We start from the raw sequence: 24,381 nt of genomic DNA on the forward strand, positions 1-24,381 counted from the left end.
GAAACTTTTTTAAATTGTATCCTGTGTCGATCACAGGAAAAAGTGTTTAATAACAGATGTATACTGTGTGTGTGTCTGTGTATATGTGTGTATATATATATATATATATATATATATATATATATACATACACACACACATGTATACACACGTGTGTCTGAGGAAGGGGATTTTATATCTCCGAAACGTCACAGTAAAGTGTGTTTTGATATAAGACCAGTGAGTGCCAGTCACTTTTTGCTATTTGCATTCTACATATTACCAGCACCCTGGCTGTCTGCAATTTGGAAGTGAGAGTGCTCTCCTGCGTAATATATATATATATATATATATGTGTATGTGTGTGTGTGTGTGTGTGTATATATATTATTATATATATAGCAAAGTTCCAAAAGGAGAAGTCGGAAACCGGAGACTCAAGGCTTGGAAACAAGTTTATTCAGCAGAAGTTGCCAGGTTCAAGGTGGATAACACAAGGATCACCTGATGCGTTTCGCGCATGTATATGTGTGTGTGTGTGTGTGTGTGTGTGTATGTATGTGTGTGTATGTATGTATGTATGTATGTATGTATGTATGTGTTGGAGAACACAGACTTCCACTCTCTCAAGAAGATTCACAAAGGAGCGACTCCCAATACAGCTCCAGGCATGGCACTAAAACAGGAAGCGTATTTATAGAGTGTAGAGAATGAATATGCAGAGAAAAGGCACTAATAGAAAATACTCCAGGTGCCAAAAGCAAAAATAATTTATTCCAAGTAAAACAAAGTACAGCATGACCTCCAGGTAAAACATAGTAATACTGTTCAATACAATAACATTGAACAACACTTTTGAGCTATAGCTCTTTTTGAAAAATATTTGCTCTTGAGAAATGACAAACTTGATGCTGAAACGCGTTTAGCAATTTTGTTGCATTGAACTATTTTGCTATGTTTTAACTGGAGCTCATGTTCTACTTTGCTTGGAATCAATTATTTTGGATTTTTGACACCTGGAGACTCTGCAAGCATTTTCCAATAGTGCCTTTCCCCATATACATTCTACACTATATACTGTTCCTGTTTCTTAGTGCCAGACCTGAGGCTGTATTGGGAGTTGCTCTGTTGGGAAGCGGACGGCTGTGTTCCCCATCAGATTCTGCACCGCTAGTTGGGATTCTTGTTGTGTTAACGGGACATGACACCCAAATGTTGGAGCACTTGAAACTGATGCAGCATAGCTGTAAAACAATGACTAGAAAGTATCACCTGAACATCTCTAGATAGGAAATTTTGAGGTAAAATATCTTCATTTTTTAAGTATTCACACCCCACTGTAAAGAGACTTTAAGCAGCCAATCACAATGCTAGTCCCATGACTTGCAAGAGAGTGTGCATCTGGCATGTGCAGGCAGTCATTTTCCTATTTAGTTTAAGGACGTTTACTATGAAAGCTAGCAAGATTTCCGTAGAATCTCATGAGATCATAGCAAAGCAAAAGCATGACCTCAGCACTTGCTGATGACCTTTTTTTTTAAACTTGCAGCTGGACAGCAGCTGAAGTATAAATGTTCACAGAGCACTTACTCTGGTTATCTGAAGAAATTTTGAAGTAAAAGGTCTTCCTTTTTACATAGAAATGTTCAGGTGATAATTTCATCTCAGCTTTTTACAGTTTTGCTTCACCATTTTCAAGTGATTAAGCATATGAGTATTATGTCCCTTTAGGAAGTCTTGAGAGAGACTGTGGCAGACAGTGATCTGCAAGAAGGGGATTAATTTGGGTTTGTTTAAGTCATTGTCAATAAACTGTAAAGTTTTACTTTACAATGACTGTGTATATTTTGCTTCTGAGCAGATGTATGGAAATCCAGTGAAAACTCCTTTTAAAACACCTATTTCTTAGGGTTTTTGCATCTTACACAGTATAAAAAAAGAAAAAAAAAAAGATTTTCCTCATACCATGTTTGTAAATCAAGTGGCTTAATTTAACTCAACAGTGGCGGTTTTAAGGGACTACAATACTATAAACTAAGGAAGCCAAAAACACCAGAACTGAGCACAAGCATACTCAAATAGAATGAAATCGAGGGGGCAAAGTGATCTAACCAATTGTGTCTGATTAATAAGATAAATGCAGACTAAATGTATAGTCAAACAATTTGAACTAATTGGTAAAATAATCTTCATATATAACATTGTTAATTTACAATTTTAAATTATTAACCTCTCCTAACTCTTCTGAAATGTTTTGCTCTGTTCGCTGTTCTTCAGCATTTGTCTGTGATGGTACCATCTGCAGAGGGAAAAAAATACAAAACAGAAATAAAATATTTGGATTAATATAAGTTTACTGCTTTGCAATGGGTATGTTATTTTATTATGAGGAAAAAAAGGACAATAAACATTAGATATGTGCATTCAGATCCTTCCTGAGAATCAGAAAAGCAGAAGTATGCAGTCGCTCGTGCCATTCGGCAGTTGGATTTATTCTTGTGAAAGATCACCACACTAAGATCTGGATTTGCATGGATTTTAACAGGTGATCTTTCACAAGAATAAATCTAGCTAGCACAAGAGGTCACCTACTTCCGTATTCGGATCCTCACAAAGGATCCAAATGCACATATCTTATAAAAACCTTGCTACTGTTTCTCATGAACACCAAGCAAACACAGCCCATCTGACAGAACCATTAAAGCTGCCTGAGAATCTGTGGTCCTCTTCAACCAATTGCTTCTCCAACAACACACCCCCCTCTTTACCTTACCCTTATTTGTATTTTTCTTATATATAGACTACAGATAATAACAACTGCATGTATCAGTGACAGTAATAACTTAGATACAGCTTATGTTATGCATTTTCTTATCAGTGACTGTGATGATACTGTTTCAATCAATGTCATGATTTAATAAAAATTAATAAAATTAAAAGAAAAAAACAAAAAAAAAAAACTTGCAATTACAAGACAATTCTGTTTTTAAAACAAATTAACATCACAGACAACAAGACTAGCAACTGTCATAATGTTAGTATAGAATGCATTTTTTTGCCATTATCATCAGCTTAAGCCAATTAAGGTAAGATATGTAGCAGAGTTCGTGCCTGATCATCAAAACTTTGCCAGCATGATGAGAAATCTTTAGGGGCTATTTTAGAGCATTATTTTGTAATATACTGTAGGTGTCTCTCCTTCACATCCAGAATTCTACAAAGCGAGATAAACAACTCTCAAGAAAAAAAAAAAAAAAAAACCTTTTTAAAAAGCTTCTCGTCAGAGCAGAGAGGTTAAGATCATCAGGCCCTTGAAAAGTGAGCCAGGTAGATTTCAAGTTCTGATAATTAGAAATGGCTAAATGACATGAAAAGGGGGCTAAATAATGAAAATGTACTGCAGAGTTGCTTCATTATGCATAAATACAAAATGATGTACAAATCTCAAGAATAATACATGTATTTTATTTATTTTTTAAATTATATTAGTTGTTAACATTTTTAAAAATGAAATGCATCGCTTGCGACCATAAAGCATTGGGCACCACCATGTTGTAACCTAGGTTTTTCTTCTCTGCTGAAGTACAGTTATGAATGGTTCAAGAGTGTGTGTTACTATTGACTGAATGCAACCGTGGACTGTGTGGAACATAGCAGTGTTAATTTTTGAGTCTGCACTTGTTTAAACAGAAATAAGAAAGCCCACATTTTTTAGAATTGAATTACAGGAAAAGGGGACAAAATAAATAATCAAAAGTATATTGCAAAGTTTTTTTTGTACTACATATATTTAAACATTTTATATTAAAATCTCAAGATGTTTAATGTCCGTTTAAGGTTTCAATTAATAATATTAATGTATACTGTAAGTAAAACGGTTATATATTTATGTTACGTATGTTAGTACTAAGTATATTGTCAATGCTCACTTCAAAAGCCTCTTGGTTAGCTTGATGGTCAGCTACTTCCCGGTCATGTACATGGTTCTGCATCTCACTTAGCTGTTGCCTGAGCTGAAAAATAAAAAAAAAATTGCAAAAAAAAATGTTTTCAAGAAAAAACAAAAAATTTATGCTAACCTGATAAATTAATTTCTTTCATGATGATGAGAGTCTGAGTCATCAAATGTGGGAATATTCTCCTCCTAGTGGTCAGGAGGGGAATATTCCCACACATAATGAATTGTGGAGTCTCACAATCTGATAATAGAAAATCAAGTACAAAAGCAATCTGAACATTATAATTCAAAAAGTTTGAGAATCGCTTGCGTACTCACAGCAAAATAAAAAAAGGCTAAAATAATTTAGTTTGCCACGTTTTTATCCAGCAATACAAAAGAATGTTAACTGAGCCAAACGCATAGTAAGAAAACATTCTAGACAGATATTGTTCCATTGCGTATCCATGACAATTTACGAAGAGATGATCTCCAATACTGTATTTTATTAAAAGAGAAAACCAGAATATGAAACTATACAAAAAAAAAAAACGCTTCAGGATCTAATTGTTAAACGTGAAACATAAAAGAATCCATTTGAAAAAATACTAAAGGATCATGAAACTGACCTTTTAGAATATGTCACTAAATTTGCAGAAAAGTAAATATTAGATAAAAAAAAATATCAAAACGTAAACTAAAGCAGAATTTGTGGGGTGATTATTATTAGTATTTTTAAAGTGACAATTTTTTTTGTATTATTGCATTGTGTGTACAAATGTATAATACCATTTTTTTATATATTTTTTTTTAATAAAAGGGTGTTCTGTCCTGGAAAAAACAAACCCCCCAAAAAAACATTTTTATTACAATATATGCTTGGGTGTGTGTTCCTATCCACGATATAAACTTTTGGGAGCATTTGTTATCAGTCAGAGGTGAAACATAGTATTTAAGTATACTATCAGGCAAAAAGGTTACTTTTCAGGAGTTACCTGTCCGGTCAATACTAAAGGAACATTATGGATAAAATTGAAATGTGCATGAGTACATTTCAATGTTGAATATAAGTTTTTTTTCTCAAAATATTTTTATTAGCAAACATACTTCTAGTAAAAGTTATTATTCCTTTAGCAGCATCCTCACATATGCCACTCATGTCCCATGCACCATAGCACGTCTGCTCAGAGAATCTGCAGGGGCTTGTACGATGCAAACTAAGTCATCACTGCTGACATAAAAACAACCCTACCAGCTAATACAAGTATATATCAAAAATAGTTAAAGTTCTATTCTAATTGCGGCCATTCTATCCCTTTAAGCACGGGAAAAAAAGTCAAATTTCTTAGTAATCCTCTGCAATGATTAACTGTTATATACATATTGACTGCATAATAAATATGCACAGAAAGCGATATATTTCAGCTGTAGAATATTTAAACCAGGGGGAGACAACTTCCTAACACATGGGGGCCACAGATCCATAGTTTAAAGGCAGCATATACATTTATAGCTATTAAATAGGATTCCTAAAAATGTCCAGATGCACAGGGCTAGAGTTAGGTAAGGGTACCCTCTGGGTGTTCTTTCCTCCATAGAGCTTTTTGTAAGTTGTGGTCAGCCCAAAGCACACATTTTTAGTTTCACATTTTTAACTGGGGTCATGAACACTATGATCCACATTGTTAGTTCGGTTATTCCCCCAGAACTAGTACAGAGAGCCACATGTAGTCGTTGGGTTGTCAGTTGGCCATCCCTGATTTAAACCAAACCATAATAAGCCACTGATTTATTGACTTATTGAAGATAAAACGGTTACCAGTGAGAGCTCTTTGCTTTGTTTCCGTGCTTCTGTTGTGGTGGCTTCCAGATGATTCTGTGTTTCTGATAAAAGCTGTCGTAACTGTTGTGCAATAAAAAAAATTACAATCTTTGTATTAGCAGATAATCTAAAAAGAAATCTATTGTTATATGTTTTTAATAAGGAAGTAACACCAGGTATTTAATAGCAATGGGGCGATTCATTTAATCTCTAATGATTCACTTTATTTAAATAACACATGGAATATATATTTATTATGATTGTAATTTTTCAGTTTTTTTCTGAACTAGATTATTAAGGCCAACATTTAACTATCACATGGTATAAACAGAACATTATAAATGTTTAAATGGTTTGAAATACAAAATCCCAAACTGCAAATTTGTGAAAACATTGTAAATGGATTAAGGAAATGTGATATTTGTCGAGTTTATGGAAAAACCCTTAAAGGGGTAGTCTAGTCAAAATTAAACTTTCATGATTCAGATAGAGCATGGGATTTTAAGCAACTTTCAAATTTAATCCTATCATCAATTTTTTCACTCTCTTGGTATCTTTATTTGAATGTAAGCTTAGGAGCCAGACAAATTGTGGTTCAGCACCTGGATAGTGCTTGCTAACTGGTGACTACATTTAGACACCAATCAGAAAGCGGTACCCAGACGCTGAACCAAAAATGGGCCAGCCCCTATGCTTACATTCCTGCTTTTTCAAATAAAGATACTAAGAGAATGAAGAAAATTTGACAATAGGAGTAAATGAGAAAGTTGCTTAAATTTGCATGCTATATCTGATTCATTAAAGTATAATTTTGACTATACTATTCCTTTAAGACAATTTTAAAATAAGGCAAGTAAAAAATATTGGAAAATGAATATATTTCTCCATTTTTGTAGAAAACCGGTTTCTTTTTTAAAAAAAAAAAAATCTAAATTTTTTATTTTTGTTACAATATTGATGTAATATAGAACACAACTATTTTATTTACCATAGTAAAGATATGTAAATACCACTAAAGTAAAATAAATGAGTCTATCATTATAGAGACAGAAGAATATATTCATGAAGTTTTTTTATTTTGGTGGATATATTTGAGTATTTTCCATACAATGGGGCCGAATGGAGCTTGATGCCCCTGTTTCCCAGCAGTTATGAAGCAGCGGTCTAAAGACCGCTGCTCCAAAACTTGTCCGCCTGCTCTGAGGCTGCGGACATCAATCCGCCCGACCCTATACGATTGGGCTAATTGACACCCCCTGCTAATGGCAAATCTGCAGGGGGTAGCATTGCACAAGCAGTTTACCAGAACTTATGCAATGATAAATGGCGACAGCGTATGCTGTCTGCATTTATCGATGTGCGGTGGACATGATACGCTACATCGTATCATGTCCGTCCGCACTGTAATAAATCGGCCCCTATGTGTTAAAACGGAAATGTTACAATTGTACAGGGTTTTTCTAAAATACCTACAATCTCTACTTCTTTTGAGTAGTTCTGGCATTCTGTGCTTGCTGTATTCATTTGGGTCTCCAGCTGTGCCTCCATGATTGAAATACATTCTTTCAACTTAAAAAAAGGAAAACACTTAATTAAACCCACAACATTTTGCTTTTGGAGTTTGTGCATTTGTGAGAAAAACAAAAATGCCTCCTCATCTAGTTCTTGCCATATTCTCTGGTCCTGACATGACAAATTGCATTGAAACTACCATATATAAAATGAAGCTTATGAACAAAATCAAACACTGTTTTTCTATTATAAAACAGTAGAGTAAAAACACCTTAGTACAACAGTTATTTAGAAAGACAAAGGAGGCAAAGCGACAAGTGTTCTTTAAAAGGGATACTAATCACAATTTTTTTCTTCAGTGATTCAGATAGAGCATGCAATTTTAAGCAACTTTCTAATTTACTCCTATTATCACATTTTCTTCGTACTCTTGCTATCTTTATTTGAAAAGCAGCAATGTAAAGCATAGGAGCAGGCCCATTTTTCGTTCAGCACCTTGATTGCGCTTGCTGATTGGTGGCTAATTGTAGCAAGCGATATTCAGGGTGCTGAACCTAAAATGGGCCGCTCCTAAGAGTTACATTCCTGCTTTTCAAATAAAGATAGCAAGAGAACGAAAAACATTTATTAGGAGTAAATTAGAAAGTTGCTTAAAATTGCATGTTCTATCTGAATCACTAAAGAAAAAAATGTGGGTTTAGTATCCCTTTAAGGTTTTCTTTTTTTTAAAAATAAATAAACCCGATTTGTTCTTTTTTCTTTTTCAATAGATGAGATATTAGGGTATATATGTCTCACCTAACATATAAACACATTTTCAAACTCAAGTCTTTAAAAAGGGACATTCAACACCTTGAAATTTTAATATAAAATGTGTAATTATGTATAGTAAAAAAAGCACATTGCAATATAGTTGTTTTTTGTTTTGCTCTATTTCTATGTAAAATGGTGGGTTTTCTAATTCTGAGAATTGGAAACGCACACTGCAGACTTCAAAAGGCTAACACTGATATATACTAAGTTATATGGTTTGGTATTATTTTTAAAATGTTTAAACTTGACTTATGTGTTATTCTATAGCAAGACAACTGATATGTCTTTTCAGTACAAAGTGTTTATCGTCCCTATTATAAATATATGAGAAAGCGTTTTATAGGTCTATGCTCACCTTAACAAATGCTGACTGAAATAAACAAATGTAAAGCTTTATTAATGGATTGTTGCCCTCGAGGAATGGTGGGCTAAAGAAAAAGGTTTGTAAAAATGTAAGCCACAGGGTTATAAATTGTGCACATAAGTTCTTAAAGAGACATTAAACACTAAATAAATGCTAGACAGAAAAATGCTTTAAAAAAAGAAAAGAAAAAGGGATTTGCCTGAGAATAACATGTAGAATTTTTTATTTTTATTTCACTAGCTGTTTAAATATGGACAAAATAAGTATAAAGTATTGTATCTAAAAAACAATGGGAGCTGCCATGTTGTAACTAAGGTTACCTTCGTGGCTGTGGCCAATTAGGGATAGTTACTGTATAAAAAGGTCACCAGCGTGTGCAGCCAATGGCTGTGTGGAATATAACAGTGTTCTTCACTTCCATTTCTAACAGAAACTTAAAAGCTCACGATTTCAGAATGGAATTAAAGGAAACAAAATAAATATTTAAAGTTTTATATATATATCAGTGTTTAATATCCCTTTAAATTTGAGAATTGTGCCCAGTTTTTACACATCCAAGGAAGATCATACCTGGTCTGTGCTATGGAGATCCAATTTTACTTTTTCCACAGTATCTTCCAGGCTTTTCACTTGTATCTGCGACTATAAAAACATAAAGCAACAATTGCAACTGAAGCAAAACTCATAACGGCCGAAAATTATATAAAACAGTGCTTTAAAAGTTTTTTTTGTTTTTACAAGTTTTTTACAAGTGTATTTTCATCACTAAGTAAGCTTTAAATATCTGTTTAAAATAAAATTGAATTTATTCTCTAAGGTTTAATTCCTTGCTCTTTAAAGGGACAGTGCACTGTAAAATGTAATGTTTTCCAGATAATCTATTTTACCTGATGGGGTGCCTTAAATTGTTTAGTATCTCATTTACCTTCATTTTGTCATTTGAGTAAAACTGCTGTTGAAACCACCACATATACAGACAATTTTTAATACTGCAGTAATGGCTATGGAAAAGCCATGTAAGCAAGATCAAGCAAAAAAAAAAAAAAAAATCAGCCTCCCAGTGTGGAGAAATAGTTACTAACATTTTTATTTCCAATTTTCAAATGTTATATATTAGACCGATATGCAATAAGGAAACCTGTGTGCTTATATAAAAAGTGAGAACATAATTATATCTGTTCTCCCTGCAAGCTCAGTCTATTTTAAAGATATGTGGTTTCAAAGAGCAAAAACAGCTATTTCATATACAAAATAAACTTAATAAGGAGAAATTTCAAACATATTTAATAGGACACTGAACCCAAATGTTTTTCTTTCGTGATTCAGATAGAGTTTGCAATCTTAAGCAACTTTCTAATTTAGTCCTATTCTCAAATTTTCTTCATTCTCTTGGTATCTTTATTTGACAAGCAATAATGTAAGTTTAGATGCCGGCCCATTTTTGGTGAACAACCTGGGTTGTTCTTGCTGATCGGTGGATAAATTCACCCACCAATAAACAAGTGCTGTCCAGGGTCTGAACTAAAAATTGGCTGGCTCCTTAGCTTAGATGAAAAATTGATAATAGGAGTAAATTAGAAAGTTGCTTAAAGGGATAGGAAACCCCAACATTTTCTTTCACAATTTGGATAGAACATACAATTTTAAACAAATTTCCAATGTACTTCCATTATCAAATTTGCTTCGTTCTATTGTTATCCTTTGCTGAAGGAACAACATTGCACTACTGGCAGCAAGATGAACACATCTAGTCAGTCAATCACAAAAGACAAATGTGTGTAGGCACCAATTAGCAGCAGCTCACACTAGTGTATGAAATGTGCGTATTATTTTTCAACAAGGGATACCAAGTTAATAAAGCACATTTGAAAATAGAAATTAATTTAAATGTGTCCTAAAATGACATGCTCTATCAGAATCATTCAAGTTTAATTTTGACTTTCCTATCCCTTTAAAATTGCATGCTCTATCTGAATCACAAAAGAAAAACAGAATTTATGTTTACCTGATAAATTTCTTTCTCCAACGGTGTGTCCGGTCCACGGCTTCATCCTTACTTGTGGGATATTCTCTTCCCCTACAGGAAATGGCAAAGAGAGCACCCAGCAAGAGCTGTCCATATAGCCCCCCTCTGGCTCCGCCCCCCAGTCATTCGACCGACGGTTAGGAGAAAAAGGAGAAACTATAGGGTGCCGTGGTGACTAATGTATAAAGAAAGAAATTTTTCAAACCTGATTAAAAACCAGGGCGGGCCGTGGACCGGACACACCGTTGGAGAAAGAAATTTATCAGGTAAACATAAATTCTGTTTTCTCCAACATTGGTGTGTCCGGTCCATGGCTTCATCCTTACTTGTGGGAACCAATAACAAAGCTTTAGGACACGGATGAAGGGAGGGAGCAAACCAGGTTACCTAAACGGAAGGCACCACGGCTTGCAAAACCTTTTTCCCAAAAATAGCCTCCGAAGAAGCATAAGTATCGAATTTGTAAAATTTGGCAAAAGTATGCAGAGAAGACCAAGTCGCTGCCTTACAGATCTGATCAACAGAAGCCTCGTTCTTGAAAGCCCATGTGGAAGCCACAGCTCTAGTAGAATGAGCTGTAATTCGTTCAGGAGGCTGCCGTCCGGCAGTCTCATAAGCCAATCGGATGATGCTTTTCAGCCAAAAAGAAAGAGGTAGCAGTAGCTTTCTGTCCTCTCCTCTTACCAGAATACACAACAAACAAGGATGATGTCTGTCTGAAATCCTTTGTTGCTTCTAAATAGAACTTTAAAGCACGGACCACATCTAGATTGTGTAACAAGCGTTCCTTCTTTGAAACTGGATTCGGACACAGAGAAGGAACAACAATTTCCTGGTTAATATTCCTGTTGAAAACAACCTTTGGAAGAAAACCAGGCTTGGAACGTAAAACTACCTTATCTGTATGGAATACCAGATAGGGAGAAGTACACTGCAAAGCAGATAATTCAGAAACTCTTCTAGCAGAAGAAATAGCAACCAAAAACAGAACTTTCCAAGATAGTAACTTAATATCTATGGAATGCATGGGTTCAAACGGAACCCCCTGAAGAACTGAAAGAACTAAATTTAGACTCCAAGGAGGAGTCATGGGTCTGTAAACAGGCTTGATTCTAACTATCGCCTGTACAAACGCCTGTACATCTGGCACTGCTGCCAGACGTTTGTGTAACAAAACAGACAGAGCAGATATCTGTCCTTTTAAGGAACTAGCTGACAAACCTGTATCCAGACCTTCTTGGAGAAAGGAAAGTATCCTAGGAATTTTAATTCTACTCCAAGGGAATCCCTTGGATTCACACCAACGGATATATTTTTGCCATATCTTATGGTAAATCTTCCTAGTTACAGGTTTTCTGGCTTGAACCAGAGTATCTATGACTGAATCTGAAAACCCACGCTTAGATAGAATCAAGCGTTCAATTTCCAAGCAGTCAGTTGGAGAGAGACTAGATTTGGATGTTCGAACGGACCTTGCACTAGAAGATCCTGCCTCAAAGGTAGCTTCCATGGTGGAGCCGATGACATATTCACCAGGTCTGCATACCAAGTCCTGCTTGGCCACGCAGGGGCTATTAGAATCACAGAGGCCTGCTCCTGTTTGATCCTGGCTACAAGCCTGGGAAGGAGAGGGAACGGTGGAAACACATAAGCTAGGTTGAACGACCAAGGCGCCACTAATGCATCCACCAGTGTTGCCTTGGGATCCCTGGATCTGGACCCGTATCGAGGAACCTTGGCGTTCTGTCAAGACGCCATCAGATTCATATCTGGAATGCCCCATAGCTGAGTTAACTGGGCAAAAACCTCCGGGTGGAGTTCCCACTCCCCCGGATGAAAAGTCTGACGACTCAAATAATCCGCCTCCCAGTTGTCCACTCCTGGGATGTGAATTGCAGATAGGTGGCAGGAGTGATCCTCCGCCCATTTGATGATCTTGGATACCTCTCTCATCGCCAAGGAACTCTTTGTTCCCCCCTGATGATTGATGTACGCTACAGTCGTCATGTTGTCCGACTGGAACCTTATGAATTTGGCCTTTGCTAGGTAAGGCCACGCCAGGAGCGCATTGAATATCGCTCTCAGTTCTAAAATGTTTATCGGAAGAAGAGACTCTTCTCGAGACCATAGACCTTGAGCTTTCAGAGATTCCCAGACCGCACGCCAGCCTGAGAGACTGGCGTCGATCGTGACAATGACCCACTCTGGTCTGCGGAAACTCATTCCCTGAGACAGGTGATCGTGAGACAACCACCAGCGGAGAGATTCCCTGGTTATCTGGTCTACTTGAATCTGGGGAGACAAGTCTGCATAGTCCCTATTCCACTGATTGAGCATGCACAGTTGTAATGGTCTTAGATGAATTCGAGCAAAAGGAACTATGTCCATTGCTGCAACCATCAATCCTACTACTTCCATGCACTGAGCTATGGAAGGCTGAAGAATAGAGTGAAGAACTTGACAAGCATTTAGAAGCTTTAACTTTCTGACCTCTGTCAGGAAGATCTTCATTTCTAAAGAATCTATTATTGTTCCCAAAAAGGGAACTCTTGTTGACGGGGACAGGGAACTCTTTTCTACGTTCACCTTCCACCCGTGAGATCTGAGAAAGGCTAGAACAATGTCTGTATGAGCCTTTGCTTTGGAAAGAGACTACGCTTGGATTAGAATGTCGTCTAGATAAGGTGCTACAGCAATGCCCCTCGGTCTTAGAACCGCTAGAAGGGACCCTAGAACCTTTGTGAAGATTCTGGGAGCAGTGGCTAAACCGAACGGAAGAGCCACGAACTGGTAATGTTTGTCCATAAAGGCGAACCTCAGGAACTGATGATGATCTTTGTGGATAGGAATATGCAGGTACGCATCCTTTAAGTCCACGGTAGTCATATATTGACCCTCCTGGATTGTTGGTAAAATTGTCAGAATGGTTTCCATTTTGAATGATGGAACTCTGAGGAATTTGTTTAGGATTTTTAGATCCAGAATTGGCCTGAAAGTTCCCTCTTTTTTGGGAACTACAAACAGATTTGAGTAAAAACCCAGACCTTGTTCCACTGTTGGAACTGGGTTTATCACTCCCATTTTTAATAGGTCTCCTACGCAATGTAAGAATGCCTGTCTCTTTATCTGGTCTGAAGATAAGCGAGACATGTGGAACCTTCCCCTTGGAGGAAGTTCCTTGAACTCTAGAAGATACCCCTGAGAGACTATTTCTAGTGCCCAGGGATCCGGAACGTCTCTTGCCCAAGCCTGAGCGAAGAGAGAAAGTCTGCCCCCTACTAGATCCGGTCCCAGATCGGGGGCTACCCCTTCATGCTGTCTTGGTAGCAGCAGCAGGCTTCTTGGCCTGTTTACCCTTGTTCCAGCCTTGCAATGGTTTCCATGCTTGTTTAGGCTGGGAAGAGTTGCCTTCTTGTCTGGAGGCCGCAGAGTTAGGATTCGGTCCGTTCCTGAAATTGCGAAAGGAACGAAAATTAGATTTGTTTTTAGCCTTGAAAGGCCTATCCTGTGGGAGGGCATGTCCCTTTCCACCAGTAATGTCTGAAATAATATCTTTCAATTCCGGCCCGAAAAGGGTCTTACCCTTGAAAGGAATATTAAGTAATTTATTCTTGGACGCCACATCCGCCGACCAGGATTTTAGCCAAAGCGCTCTGCGCGCCACTATTGCAAAACCTGAATTTTTCGGCGCTAACTTAGCCAATTGGAAAGCGGCATCCAAAATAAAGGAATTAGCCAACTTTAGTGCGTGAATTCTGTCCATGACTTCATCATATGGAGTCTCTTTTTGGAGCGAATTTTCTAGTTCCTCGAACCAAAAATACGCTGCCGTGGTGACAGGAATAATGCACGAGATTGGTTGAAGAAGGAAACCTTGCTGAACAAATATCTTTTTTAGCAATCCTTCCAATTTTTTATCCATAGGATCTTTAAAAGCGCAACTGTCCTCAATAGGAATAGTTGTGCGCTTAGCCAACGTTGACACTGCCCCCTCAACCTTAGGAACCGTTTGCCATGCGTCCCTTCTGGGGTCAACAATGGGGAACATTTTCTTGAATATAGAAGGTGGAACAAAAGGTATACCTGGCTTTTCCCACTCCTTAGTCACTATGTCCGCAACCCGCTTGGGTATCGGAAAGGCATCAGCGTGCACTGGGACCTCTAAGAATTTGTCCATCTTGCACAATTTCTCTGGAATTACCAAAGAATCACAGTCATCAAGAGTAGTTAGGACCTCCTTAAGCAGGGCGCGGAGATGTTCTAACTTAAATTTAAATGTTACGACATCAGTGTCTGCCTGCTGAGAAACTTTTCCTGAATCAGAAATTTCCCCCTCAGACAGACCCTCCCTCACTGCCAATTCAGATTGATATGAGGGTATAACTGATAAATTGTCCTCAGCGCCAACCTGCTCATCTTCTGTATTTAAAACTGAGCTATCACGCTTTCTAGGGTAGGATGGCAGTTTGGATAACAGATTTGCTATAGAATTATCCATTACTGCTGTTAATTGTTGCATAGTAACAAGCATTGGCGTGCTAGATGTACTAGGTATCGCCTGCGCGGGCAAAAACAGAATTTATGTTTACCTGATAAATTTCTTTCTCCAACGGTGTGTCCGGTCCACGGCGTCATCCTTACTTGTGGGATATTCTCTTCCCCAACAGGAAATGGCAAAGAGCCCAGCAAAGCTGGTCACATGATCCCTCCTAGGCTCCGCCTACCCCAGTCATTCGACCGACGTTAAGGAGGAATATTTGCATAGGAGAAACCATATGGTACCGTGGTGACTGTAGTTAAAGAAAATAAATTATCAGACCTGATTAAAAAACCAGGGCGGGCCGTGGACCGGACACACCGTTGGAGAAAGAAATTTATCAGGTAAACATAAATTCTGTTTTCTCCAACATAGGTGTGTCCGGTCCACGGCGTCATCCTTACTTGTGGGAACCAATACCAAAGCTTTAGGACACGGATGAAGGGAGGGAGCAAATCAGGTCACCTAAATGGAAGGCACCACGGCTTGCAAAACCTTTCTCCCAAAAATAGCCTCAGAAGAAGCAAAAGTATCAAACTTGTAAAATTTGGTAAAAGTGTGCAGTGAAGACCAAGTCGCTGCCCTACATATCTGATCAACAGAAGCCTCGTTCTTGAAGGCCCATGTGGAAGCCACAGCCCTAGTGGAATGAGCTGTGATTCTTTCGGGAGGCTGCCGTCCGGCAGTCTCGTAAGCCAATCTGATGATGCTTTTAATCCAAAAAGAGAGAGAGGTAGAAGTTGCTTTTTGACCTCTCCTTTTACCTGAATAAACAACAAACAAGGAAGATGTTTGTCTAAAATCCTTTGTAGCATCTAAATAGAATTTTAGAGCGCGAACAACATCCAAATTGTGCAACAAACGTTCCTTCTTTGAAACTGGTTTCGGACACAGAGAAGGTACGATAATCTCCTGGTTAATGTTTTTGTTAGAAACAACTTTTGGAAGAAAACCAGGTTTAGTACGTAAAACCACCTTATCTGCATGGAACACCAGATAAGGAGGAGAACACTGCAGAGCAGATAATTCTGAAACTCTTCTAGCAGAAGAAATTGCAACTAAAAACAAAACTTTCCAAGATAATAACTTAATATCAACGGAATGTAAGGGTTCAAACGGAACCCCCTGAAGAACTGAAAGAACTAAATTGAGACTCCAAGGAGGAGTCAAAGGTTTGTAAACAGGCTTGATTCTAACCAGAGCCTGAACAAAGGCTTGAACATCTGGCACAGCTGCCAGCTTTTTGTGAAGTAACACCGACAAGGCAGAAATCTGTCCCTTCAGGGAACTTGCAGATAATCCTTTTTCCAATCCTTCTTGAAGGAAGGATAGAATCCTAGGAATCTTAACCTTGTCCCAAGGGAATCCTTTAGATTCACACCAACAGATATATTTTTTCCAAATTTTGTGGTAAATCTTTCTAGTGACAGGCTTTCTGGCCTGAACAAGAGTATCGATAACAGAATCTGAGAATCCTCGCTTCGATAAAATCAAGCGTTCAATCTCCAAGCAGTCAGCTGGAGTGAAACCAGATTCGGATGTTCGAACGGACCCTGAACAAGAAGGTCTCGTCTCAAAGGTAGCTTCCAAGGTGGAGCCGATGACATATTCACCAGATCTGCATACCAAGTCCTGCGTGGCCACGCAGGAGCTATCAAGATCACCGACGCCCTCTCCTGATTGATCCTGGCTACCAGCCTGGGGATGAGAGGAAATGGCGGGAACACATAAGCTAGTTTGAAGGTCCAAGGTGCTACTAGTGCATCCACTAGAGCCGCCTTGGGATCCCTGGATCTGGCCCTGTAGCAAGGAACTTTGAAGTTCTGACGAGAGGCCATCAGATCCATGTCTGGAATGCCCCACAGGTGAGTGACTTGGGCAAAGATTTCCGGATGGAGTTCCCACTCCCCCGGATGCAATGTCTGACGACTCAGAAAATCCGCTTCCCAATTTTCCACTCCTGGGATGTGGATAGCAGACAGGTGGCAGGAGTGAGACTCCGCCCATAGAATGATTTTGGTCACTTCTTCCATCGCTAGGGAACTCCTTGTTCCCCCCTGATGGTTGATATACGCAACAGTTGTCATGTTGTCTGATTGAAAACGTATGAACTTGGTCCTCGCTAGCTGAGGCCAAGCCTTGAGAGCATTGAATATCGCTCTCAGTTCCAGAATATTTATCGGTAGAAGAGATTCTTCCCGAGACCAAAGACCCTGAGCTTTCAGGGATCCCCAGACCGCGCCCCAGCCCATCAGACTGGCGTCGGTCGTGACAATGACCCACTCTGGTCTGCGGAATGTCATCCCTTGTGACAGGTTGTCCAGGGACAGCCACCAACGGAGTGAGTCTCTGGTCCTCTGATTTACTTGTATCTTCGGAGACAAGTCTGTATAGTCCCCATTCCACTGACTGAGCATGCACAGTTGTAATGGTCTTAGATGAATGCGCGCAAAAGGAACTATGTCCATTGCCGCTACCATCAACCCGATCACTTCCATGCACTGAGCTATGGAAGGAAGAGGAACGGAATGAAGTATCCGACAAGAGTCTAGAAGTTTTGTTTTTCTGACCTCTGTCAGAAAAATCCTCATTTCTAAGGAGTCTATAATTGTTCCCAAGAAGGGAACCCTTGTTGACGGGGATAGAGAACTCTTTTCCACGTTCACTTTCCATCCGTGAGATCTGAGAAAGGCCAGGACGATGTCCGTGTGAGCCTTTGCTTGAGGAAGGGACGACGCTTGAATCAGAATGCCGTCCAAGTAAGGTACTACCGCAACGCCCCTTGGTCGTAGCACAGCTAGAAGGGACCCTAGTACCTTTGTGAAAATCCTTGGAGCAGTGGCTAAACCGAAAGGAAGCGCCACGAACTGGTAATGTTTGTCCAGGAATGCGAACCTTAGGAACCGATGATGTTCCTTGTGGATAGGAATATGTAGATACGCATCCTTTAAATCCACCGTGGTCATGAATTGACCTTCCTGGATGGAAGGAAGAATAGTTCGAATGGTTTCCATCTTGAACGATGGAACCTTGAGAAACTTGTTTAAGATCTTGAGATCTAAGATTGGTCTGAACGTTCCCTCTTTTTTGGGAACTATGAACAGATTGGAGTAGAACCCCATCCCTTGTTCTCTTAATGGAACTGGATGAATCACTCCCATTTTTAACAGGTCTTCTACACAATGTAAGAACGCCTGTCTTTTTATGTGGTCTGAAGACAACTGAGACCTGTGGAACCTCCCCCTTGGGGGAAGTCCCTTGAATTCCAGAAGATAACCTTGGGAGACTATTTCTAGCGCCCAAGGATCCAGAACATCTCTTGCCCAAGCCTGAGCGAAGAGAGAGAGTCTGCCCCCCACCAGATCCGGTCCCGGATCGGGGGCCAACATTTCATGCTGTCTTGGTAGCAGTGGCAGGTTTCTTGGCCTGCTTTCCCTTGTTCCAGCCTTGCATTGGTCTCCAAGCTGGCTTGGCTTGAGAAGTATTACCCTCTTGCTTAGAGGACGTAGCACTTTGGGCTGGTCCGTTTTTACGAAAGGGACGAAAATTAGGTCTATTTTTTGCCTTGAAAGGCCGATCCTGAGGAAGGGCGTGGCCCTTACCCCCAGTGATATCAGAGATAATCTCTTTCAAGTCAGGGCCAAACAGCGTTTTCCCCTTGAAAGGAATGTTTAGTAGCTTGTTCTTGGAAGACGCATCAGCCGACCAAGATTTCAACCAAAGCGCTCTGCGCGCCACAATAGCAAACCCAGAATTCTTAGCCGCTAACCTAGCCAATTGCAAAGTGGCGTCTAGGGTGAAAGAATTAGCCAATTTGAGAGCATTGATTCTGTCCATAATCTCCTCATAAGGAGGAGAATCACTATCGAGCGTCTTTATCAGCTCATCGAACCAGAAACATGCGGCTGTAGCGACAGGGACAATGCATGAAATTGGTTGTAGAAGGTAACCCTGCTGAACAAACATCTTTTTAAGCAAACCTTCTAATTTTTTATCCATAGGATCTTTGAAAGCACAACTATCCTCTATGGGTATAGTGGTGCGCTTGTTTAAAGTGGAAACCGCTCCCTCGACCTTGGGGACTGTCTGCCATAAGTCCTTTCTGGGGTCGACCATAGGAAACAATTTTTTAAATATGGGGGGAGGGACGAAAGGAATACCGGGCCTTTCCCATTCTTTATTAACAATGTCCGCCACCCGCTTGGGTATAGGAAAAGCTTCTGGGAGCCCCGGCACCTCTAGGAACTTGTCCATTTTACATAGTTTCTCTGGGATGACCAACTTTTCACAATCATCCAGAGTGGATAATACCTCCTTAAGCAGAATGCGGAGATGTTCCAACTTAAATTTAAATGCAATCACATCAGGTTCAGCCTGTTGAGAAATGTTCCCTGAATCAGTAATTTCTCCCTCAGACAAAACCTCCCTGGCCCCATCAGACTGGGTTAGGGGCCCTTCAGAGATATTAATATCAGCGTCGTCATGCTCTTCAGTATCTAAAACAGAGCAGCCACGCTTACGCTGACAAGGGTTCATTTTGGCTAAAATGTTTTTGACAGAATTATCCATTACAGCCGTTAATTGTTGCATAGTAAGGAGTATTGGCGCGCTAGATGTACTAGGGGCCTCCTGAGTGGGCAAGACTCGTGTAGACGAAGGAGGGAATGATGCAGTACCATGCTTACTCCCCTCACTTGAGGAATCATCTTGGGCATCATTGTCATTATCACATAAATCACATTTATTTAAATGAATAGGAATTCTGGCTTCCCCACATTCAGAACACAGTCTATCTGGTAGTTCAGACATGTTAAACAGGCATAAACTTGATAACAAAGTACAAAAACGTTTTAAAATAAAACCGTTACTGTCACTTTAAATTTTAAACTGAACACACTTTATTACTGCAATTGCGAAAAAACATGAAGGAATTGTTCAAAATTCACCAAATTTTCACCACAGTGTCTTAAAGCCTTAAAAGTATTGCACACCAAATTTGGAAGCTTTAACCCTTAAAATAACGGAACCGGAGCCGTTTTAAACTTTAACCCCTTTACAGTCCCTGGTATCTGCTTTGCTGAGACCCAACCAAGCCCAAAGGGGAATACGATACCAAATGACGCCTTCAGAAAGTCCTTTCTAAGTATCAGAGCTCCTCTCACATGCGACTGCATGCCATGCCTCTCAAAAACAAGTGCGCCACACCGGCGCGAAAATGAGGCTCTGCTTAAGCTTTGGGAAAGCCCCTAAGGAATAAGGTGTCTAATACAGTGCCTGCCGATATTATTATATCAAAATACCCAGATAAAATGATTCCTCAAGGCTAAATATGTGTTAATAATGAATCGATTTAGCCCAGAAACAGTCTACAGTCTTAATAAGCCCTTGTGAAGCCCTTATTTATGATCGTAATAAACATGGCTTACCGGATCCCATAGGGAAAATGACAGCTTCCAGCATTACATCGTCTTGTTAGAATGTGTCATACCTCAAGCAGCAAGAGACTGCACACTGTTCCCCCAACTGAAGTTAATTGCTCTCAACAGTCCTGTGTGGAACAGCCATGGATTTTAGTTACGGTTGCTAAAATCATTTTCCTCATACAAACAGAAATCTTCATCTCTTTTCTGTTTCTGAGTAAATAGTACATACCAGCACTATTTCAAAATAACAAACTCTTGATTGAATAATAAAAACTACAGTTAAACACTAAAAAACTCTAAGCCATCTCCGTGGAGATGTTGCCTGTACAACGGCAAAGAGAATGACTGGGGTAGGCGGAGCCTAGGAGGGATCATGTGACCAGCTTTGCTGGGCTCTTTGCCATTTCCTGTTGGGGAAGAGAATATCCCACAAGTAAGGATGACGCCGTGGACCGGACACACCTATGTTGGAGAAACTGGTGTTGACACAGAAGGAGAGGATGAAGAACTATCCCCACTTCCTTCATTAGAAGAATCATCTTGGGCAATCTTATTCAATGTGGCAGTACTGTCCATACTTTGTTTGGATGCTATGACACAATTTGCGCATACATTAATAGGGGGAACAACCTTGGCTTTCATACACACAGAACATAAGCCATCTGAAGGTATAGACATGTTAGACAGACTTTGGCAGGCTAATAATGCAATAAAAGCGTTTTTAAAGAAAAGCGTTACTGTCCCTTTAAATAATAAACAGGCACACTTTATTTCTGATATTTTGAAAAACAATGAAGGCAATGTCCGATTTTTACAAAATTTTTACCCCAGAGTCCTAATGCCTTGAAAGTATTGCACTAACACAACATACTCTTTACCATCCCCGTGGAGATGCTACTTGTTCAGAGCGGCAAAGAGAATGACTGGGGGGCGGAGCCAGAGGGGGGGGCTATATGGACAGCTCTTGCTGGGTGCTCTCTTTGCCATTTCCTGTAGGGGAAGAGAATATCCCACAAGTAAGGATGAAGCCGTGGACCGGACACACCAATGTTGGAGAAAAATGTGAGTTCAGTGTCCCTTTAACACTCAAACTGGTATAACAAGTCACTGGAAACTAATATTTTATAGTACACTGTCCCTGTAAACTATTTGATTCAACATATAAATATCTAGATTAGCATATCTATATTTATATATATTTATTTGACATGCAAAACCAAGTAAAGTTTAAAGTATATTTGTTGTGAAGCAAAAGCTTCTGAGTCCTAAATTATTTTTCATATATTCATATGTATTTATATGAATGGAGGAAAACTTATAATAAAGTGCTGTAAAGGCTGCTTACAAACACTTCGTTTCATGTGTTATTTTTCCTCTGCTGGGGAATCTTTTACAATCTTTTAGTGAAATTAAGGGGCATAGTTTGCCCAAGCATAATGTGAACCCACAGCCAGTCTCCGGGAATACAGAAATGCAGATTGGTCAGTGCATGCGCTCACCTGCCACTCAAGTGCATGCAGTTACCTTATGGACCAATCAACCTTTCCGTATCCTGAAAGATTGGCTATAAAAATGTAGAAATGGAACCAGTCTCAAAGTCAGATACTAATTAGATTTCAAATCTTTCAGATGTCTTATGACACAACAAAGTAGCTTCAGAATAAGATTGTTTTGTCTGTTGGAACTAAATGAATAAAAACAAAAAACATACTTGTTTAAGTTCTTCTTCTGATGCGGTTAATTTTGCTTTCCATACTTGCTCTTCTTCTTCAACACTCTTCTGAAGGTCTTTGAGCATTCCCTCCTAAATCATTTAAAAAGACAAAAACATTAAAACAGAACAATGAAGAAACTGTCCGAAGTGGCTACAACTACTGTGTGACAGACTGACAGTCATTTGCATAATACTAGTAATAAACCGCCTGCTTACCGTTTCTGCAAGAATAGTTCTATATTGCTCACATTCTGCTTGCAAAGTGTTCTGTGCTTCTTCTGAATCTTTTAGTTTAAGCAACAAGTCCTGAACATAATAAAATGTGTTAAATAGAAATGTAACTTGGAAATTAACTTTATAAATATTTTCTATTTATAATCTTGATAGTCTTAAAAGGGACATGAAACCCCAATTTTTTTTCATGATTCAGATAGAGTATTTGCTAATTTGCTTTTTTCTCTTGATACCCTTTGTTGAAAATCATAAACTAGGTAGGCCCTACTGGGAACAAGCTGCTGATTGGTGGCTGCACTTATATGCCTCTTAATATTGGCTCACTATATGTATTCAGCTACCTCCCAGTAGTGCATTGCTGCTCCTTCAACAAAGGATGCCAAGAGAACCAGAGCCTAGTACCAGAGCAAGAAGAAAAAAAACATAATTTATGCTTACCTGATAAATTTATTTCTCTTGTAGTGTATCCAGTCCACGGATCATCCATTACTTATGGGACATTAACTCCTCCCCAACAGGAAGTGCAAGAGGATTCACCCAGCAGAGCTGCTACATAGCTCCTCCCCTAACTGCCATTACCAGTCATTCGACCGAAAACATGCAGAGAAAGGAAAACCATAGGGTACAGTGGTGACTGTAGTTTAATGGAAAAATTACCTGCCTTAAAGTGACAGGGCGGGCAGTGGACTGGATACACAACAAGAGAAATAAATTTATCAGGTAAGCATAAATTATGTTTTCTCTTGTTAAGTGTATCCAGTCCACGGATCATCCATTACTTATGGGATACCAATACCAAAGCTAAAGTACACGGATGACGGGAGGGACAGGCAGGCTCTTTATACGGAAGGAACCACTGCCTGAAGAACCTTTCTCCCAAAAACAGCCTCCGAAGAAGCAAAAGTGTCAAATTTGTAAAATTTGGAAAAAGTATGAAGAGAAGACCAAGTTGCAGCCTTGCAAATCTGTTCAACAGAAGCCTCATTCTTAAAGGCCCAAGTGGAAGCCACAGCTCTAGTAGAATGTGCTGTAATTCTTTCAGAAGGCTGCTGTACAGCAGTCTCATAGGCTAAGCGTATTATGCTACGAAGCCAAAAGGAGAGAGAGGTAGCCGAAGCTTTTTGACCTCTCCTCTGACCAGAATAAACGACAAACAGGGAAGACGTTTGTCGAAAATCCTTAGTTGCCTGTAGATAAAATTTCAGGGCACGGACTACATCTAGATTGTGTAGCAGACGTTCCTTTTTCGAAGAAGGATTAGGACACAAAGATGTAACCACAATCTCTTGATTGATATTCCTGTTAGTGACCACCTTAGGTAGGAACCCAGGTTTAGTATGCAGAACTACCTTGTCTGAATGAAAAATCAGATAAGGAGAATCACAATGTAAGGCAGATAACTCAGAGACTCTTCGAGCCGAGGAAATCGCCATTAAAAACAGAACTTTCCAAGATAACAACTTGATATCAATGGAATGAAGGGGTTCAAACGGAACCCCCTGTAAAACATTAAGAACTAAGTTCAAACTCCATGGTGGAGCAACAATTTTAAACACAGGCTTGATCCTAGCTAAAGCCTGACAAAAAGCTTGAACGTCCGGAACTTCTGACAGACGTTTGTGTAAAAGAATGGACAGAGCTGAAATCTGTCCCTTTAAGGAACCCTTTTCTAAACCTTCTTGTAGAAAAGACAATATCCTCGGAATCCTAACCTTACTCCATGAGTAACTCTTGGATTCGCACCAATATAAGTATTTGCGCCATATCTTATGGTAAATCTTTCTGGTAAAAGGCTTCCTAGCCTGTATTAAGGTATCAATAACTGACTCAGAAAAACCACGTTTTGATAAAATCAAGCGTTCAATTTCCAAGCAGTCAGCTTCAGAGAAATTAGATTTTGATGTTTGAAGGGACCCTGGATCAGAAGGTCCTGTTTCAGAGGTAGCGACCAAGGTGGACAGGATGACATGTCCACTAGATCTGCATACCAAGTCCTGCGTGGCCATGCAGGCACTATTAG

General features: G+C 39.3%; 1 protein-coding gene across 3 annotated transcripts in view; it reads right to left on the bottom strand.

Moving 5' to 3' along the window:
- The window catches only part of RRBP1 (ribosome binding protein 1), a 176,425-nt gene that overhangs the window by 8,158 nt on the left and 143,886 nt on the right, over positions 1-24,381 (bottom strand). For all 3 annotated transcript variants that reach the window (XM_053711985.1, XM_053711984.1, XM_053711983.1), the window contains 7 exons: positions 22,344-22,433; positions 22,125-22,217; positions 8,998-9,069; positions 7,212-7,307; positions 5,736-5,819; positions 3,909-3,992; positions 2,210-2,278 (listed from right to left, as the gene is read on the bottom strand). In XM_053711985.1, coding sequence (XP_053567960.1) covers positions 2,210-2,278; positions 3,909-3,992; positions 5,736-5,819; positions 7,212-7,307; positions 8,998-9,069; positions 22,125-22,217; positions 22,344-22,433 — 588 coding nt within the window. The remainder of the gene's footprint in view (positions 1-2,209; positions 2,279-3,908; positions 3,993-5,735; positions 5,820-7,211; positions 7,308-8,997; positions 9,070-22,124; positions 22,218-22,343; positions 22,434-24,381) is intronic.

The sequence above is a fragment of the Bombina bombina genome, chromosome 4 (genome assembly GCF_027579735.1).
Source record: "Bombina bombina isolate aBomBom1 chromosome 4, aBomBom1.pri, whole genome shotgun sequence".
NCBI lineage: Eukaryota > Metazoa > Chordata > Amphibia > Anura > Bombinatoridae > Bombina > Bombina bombina.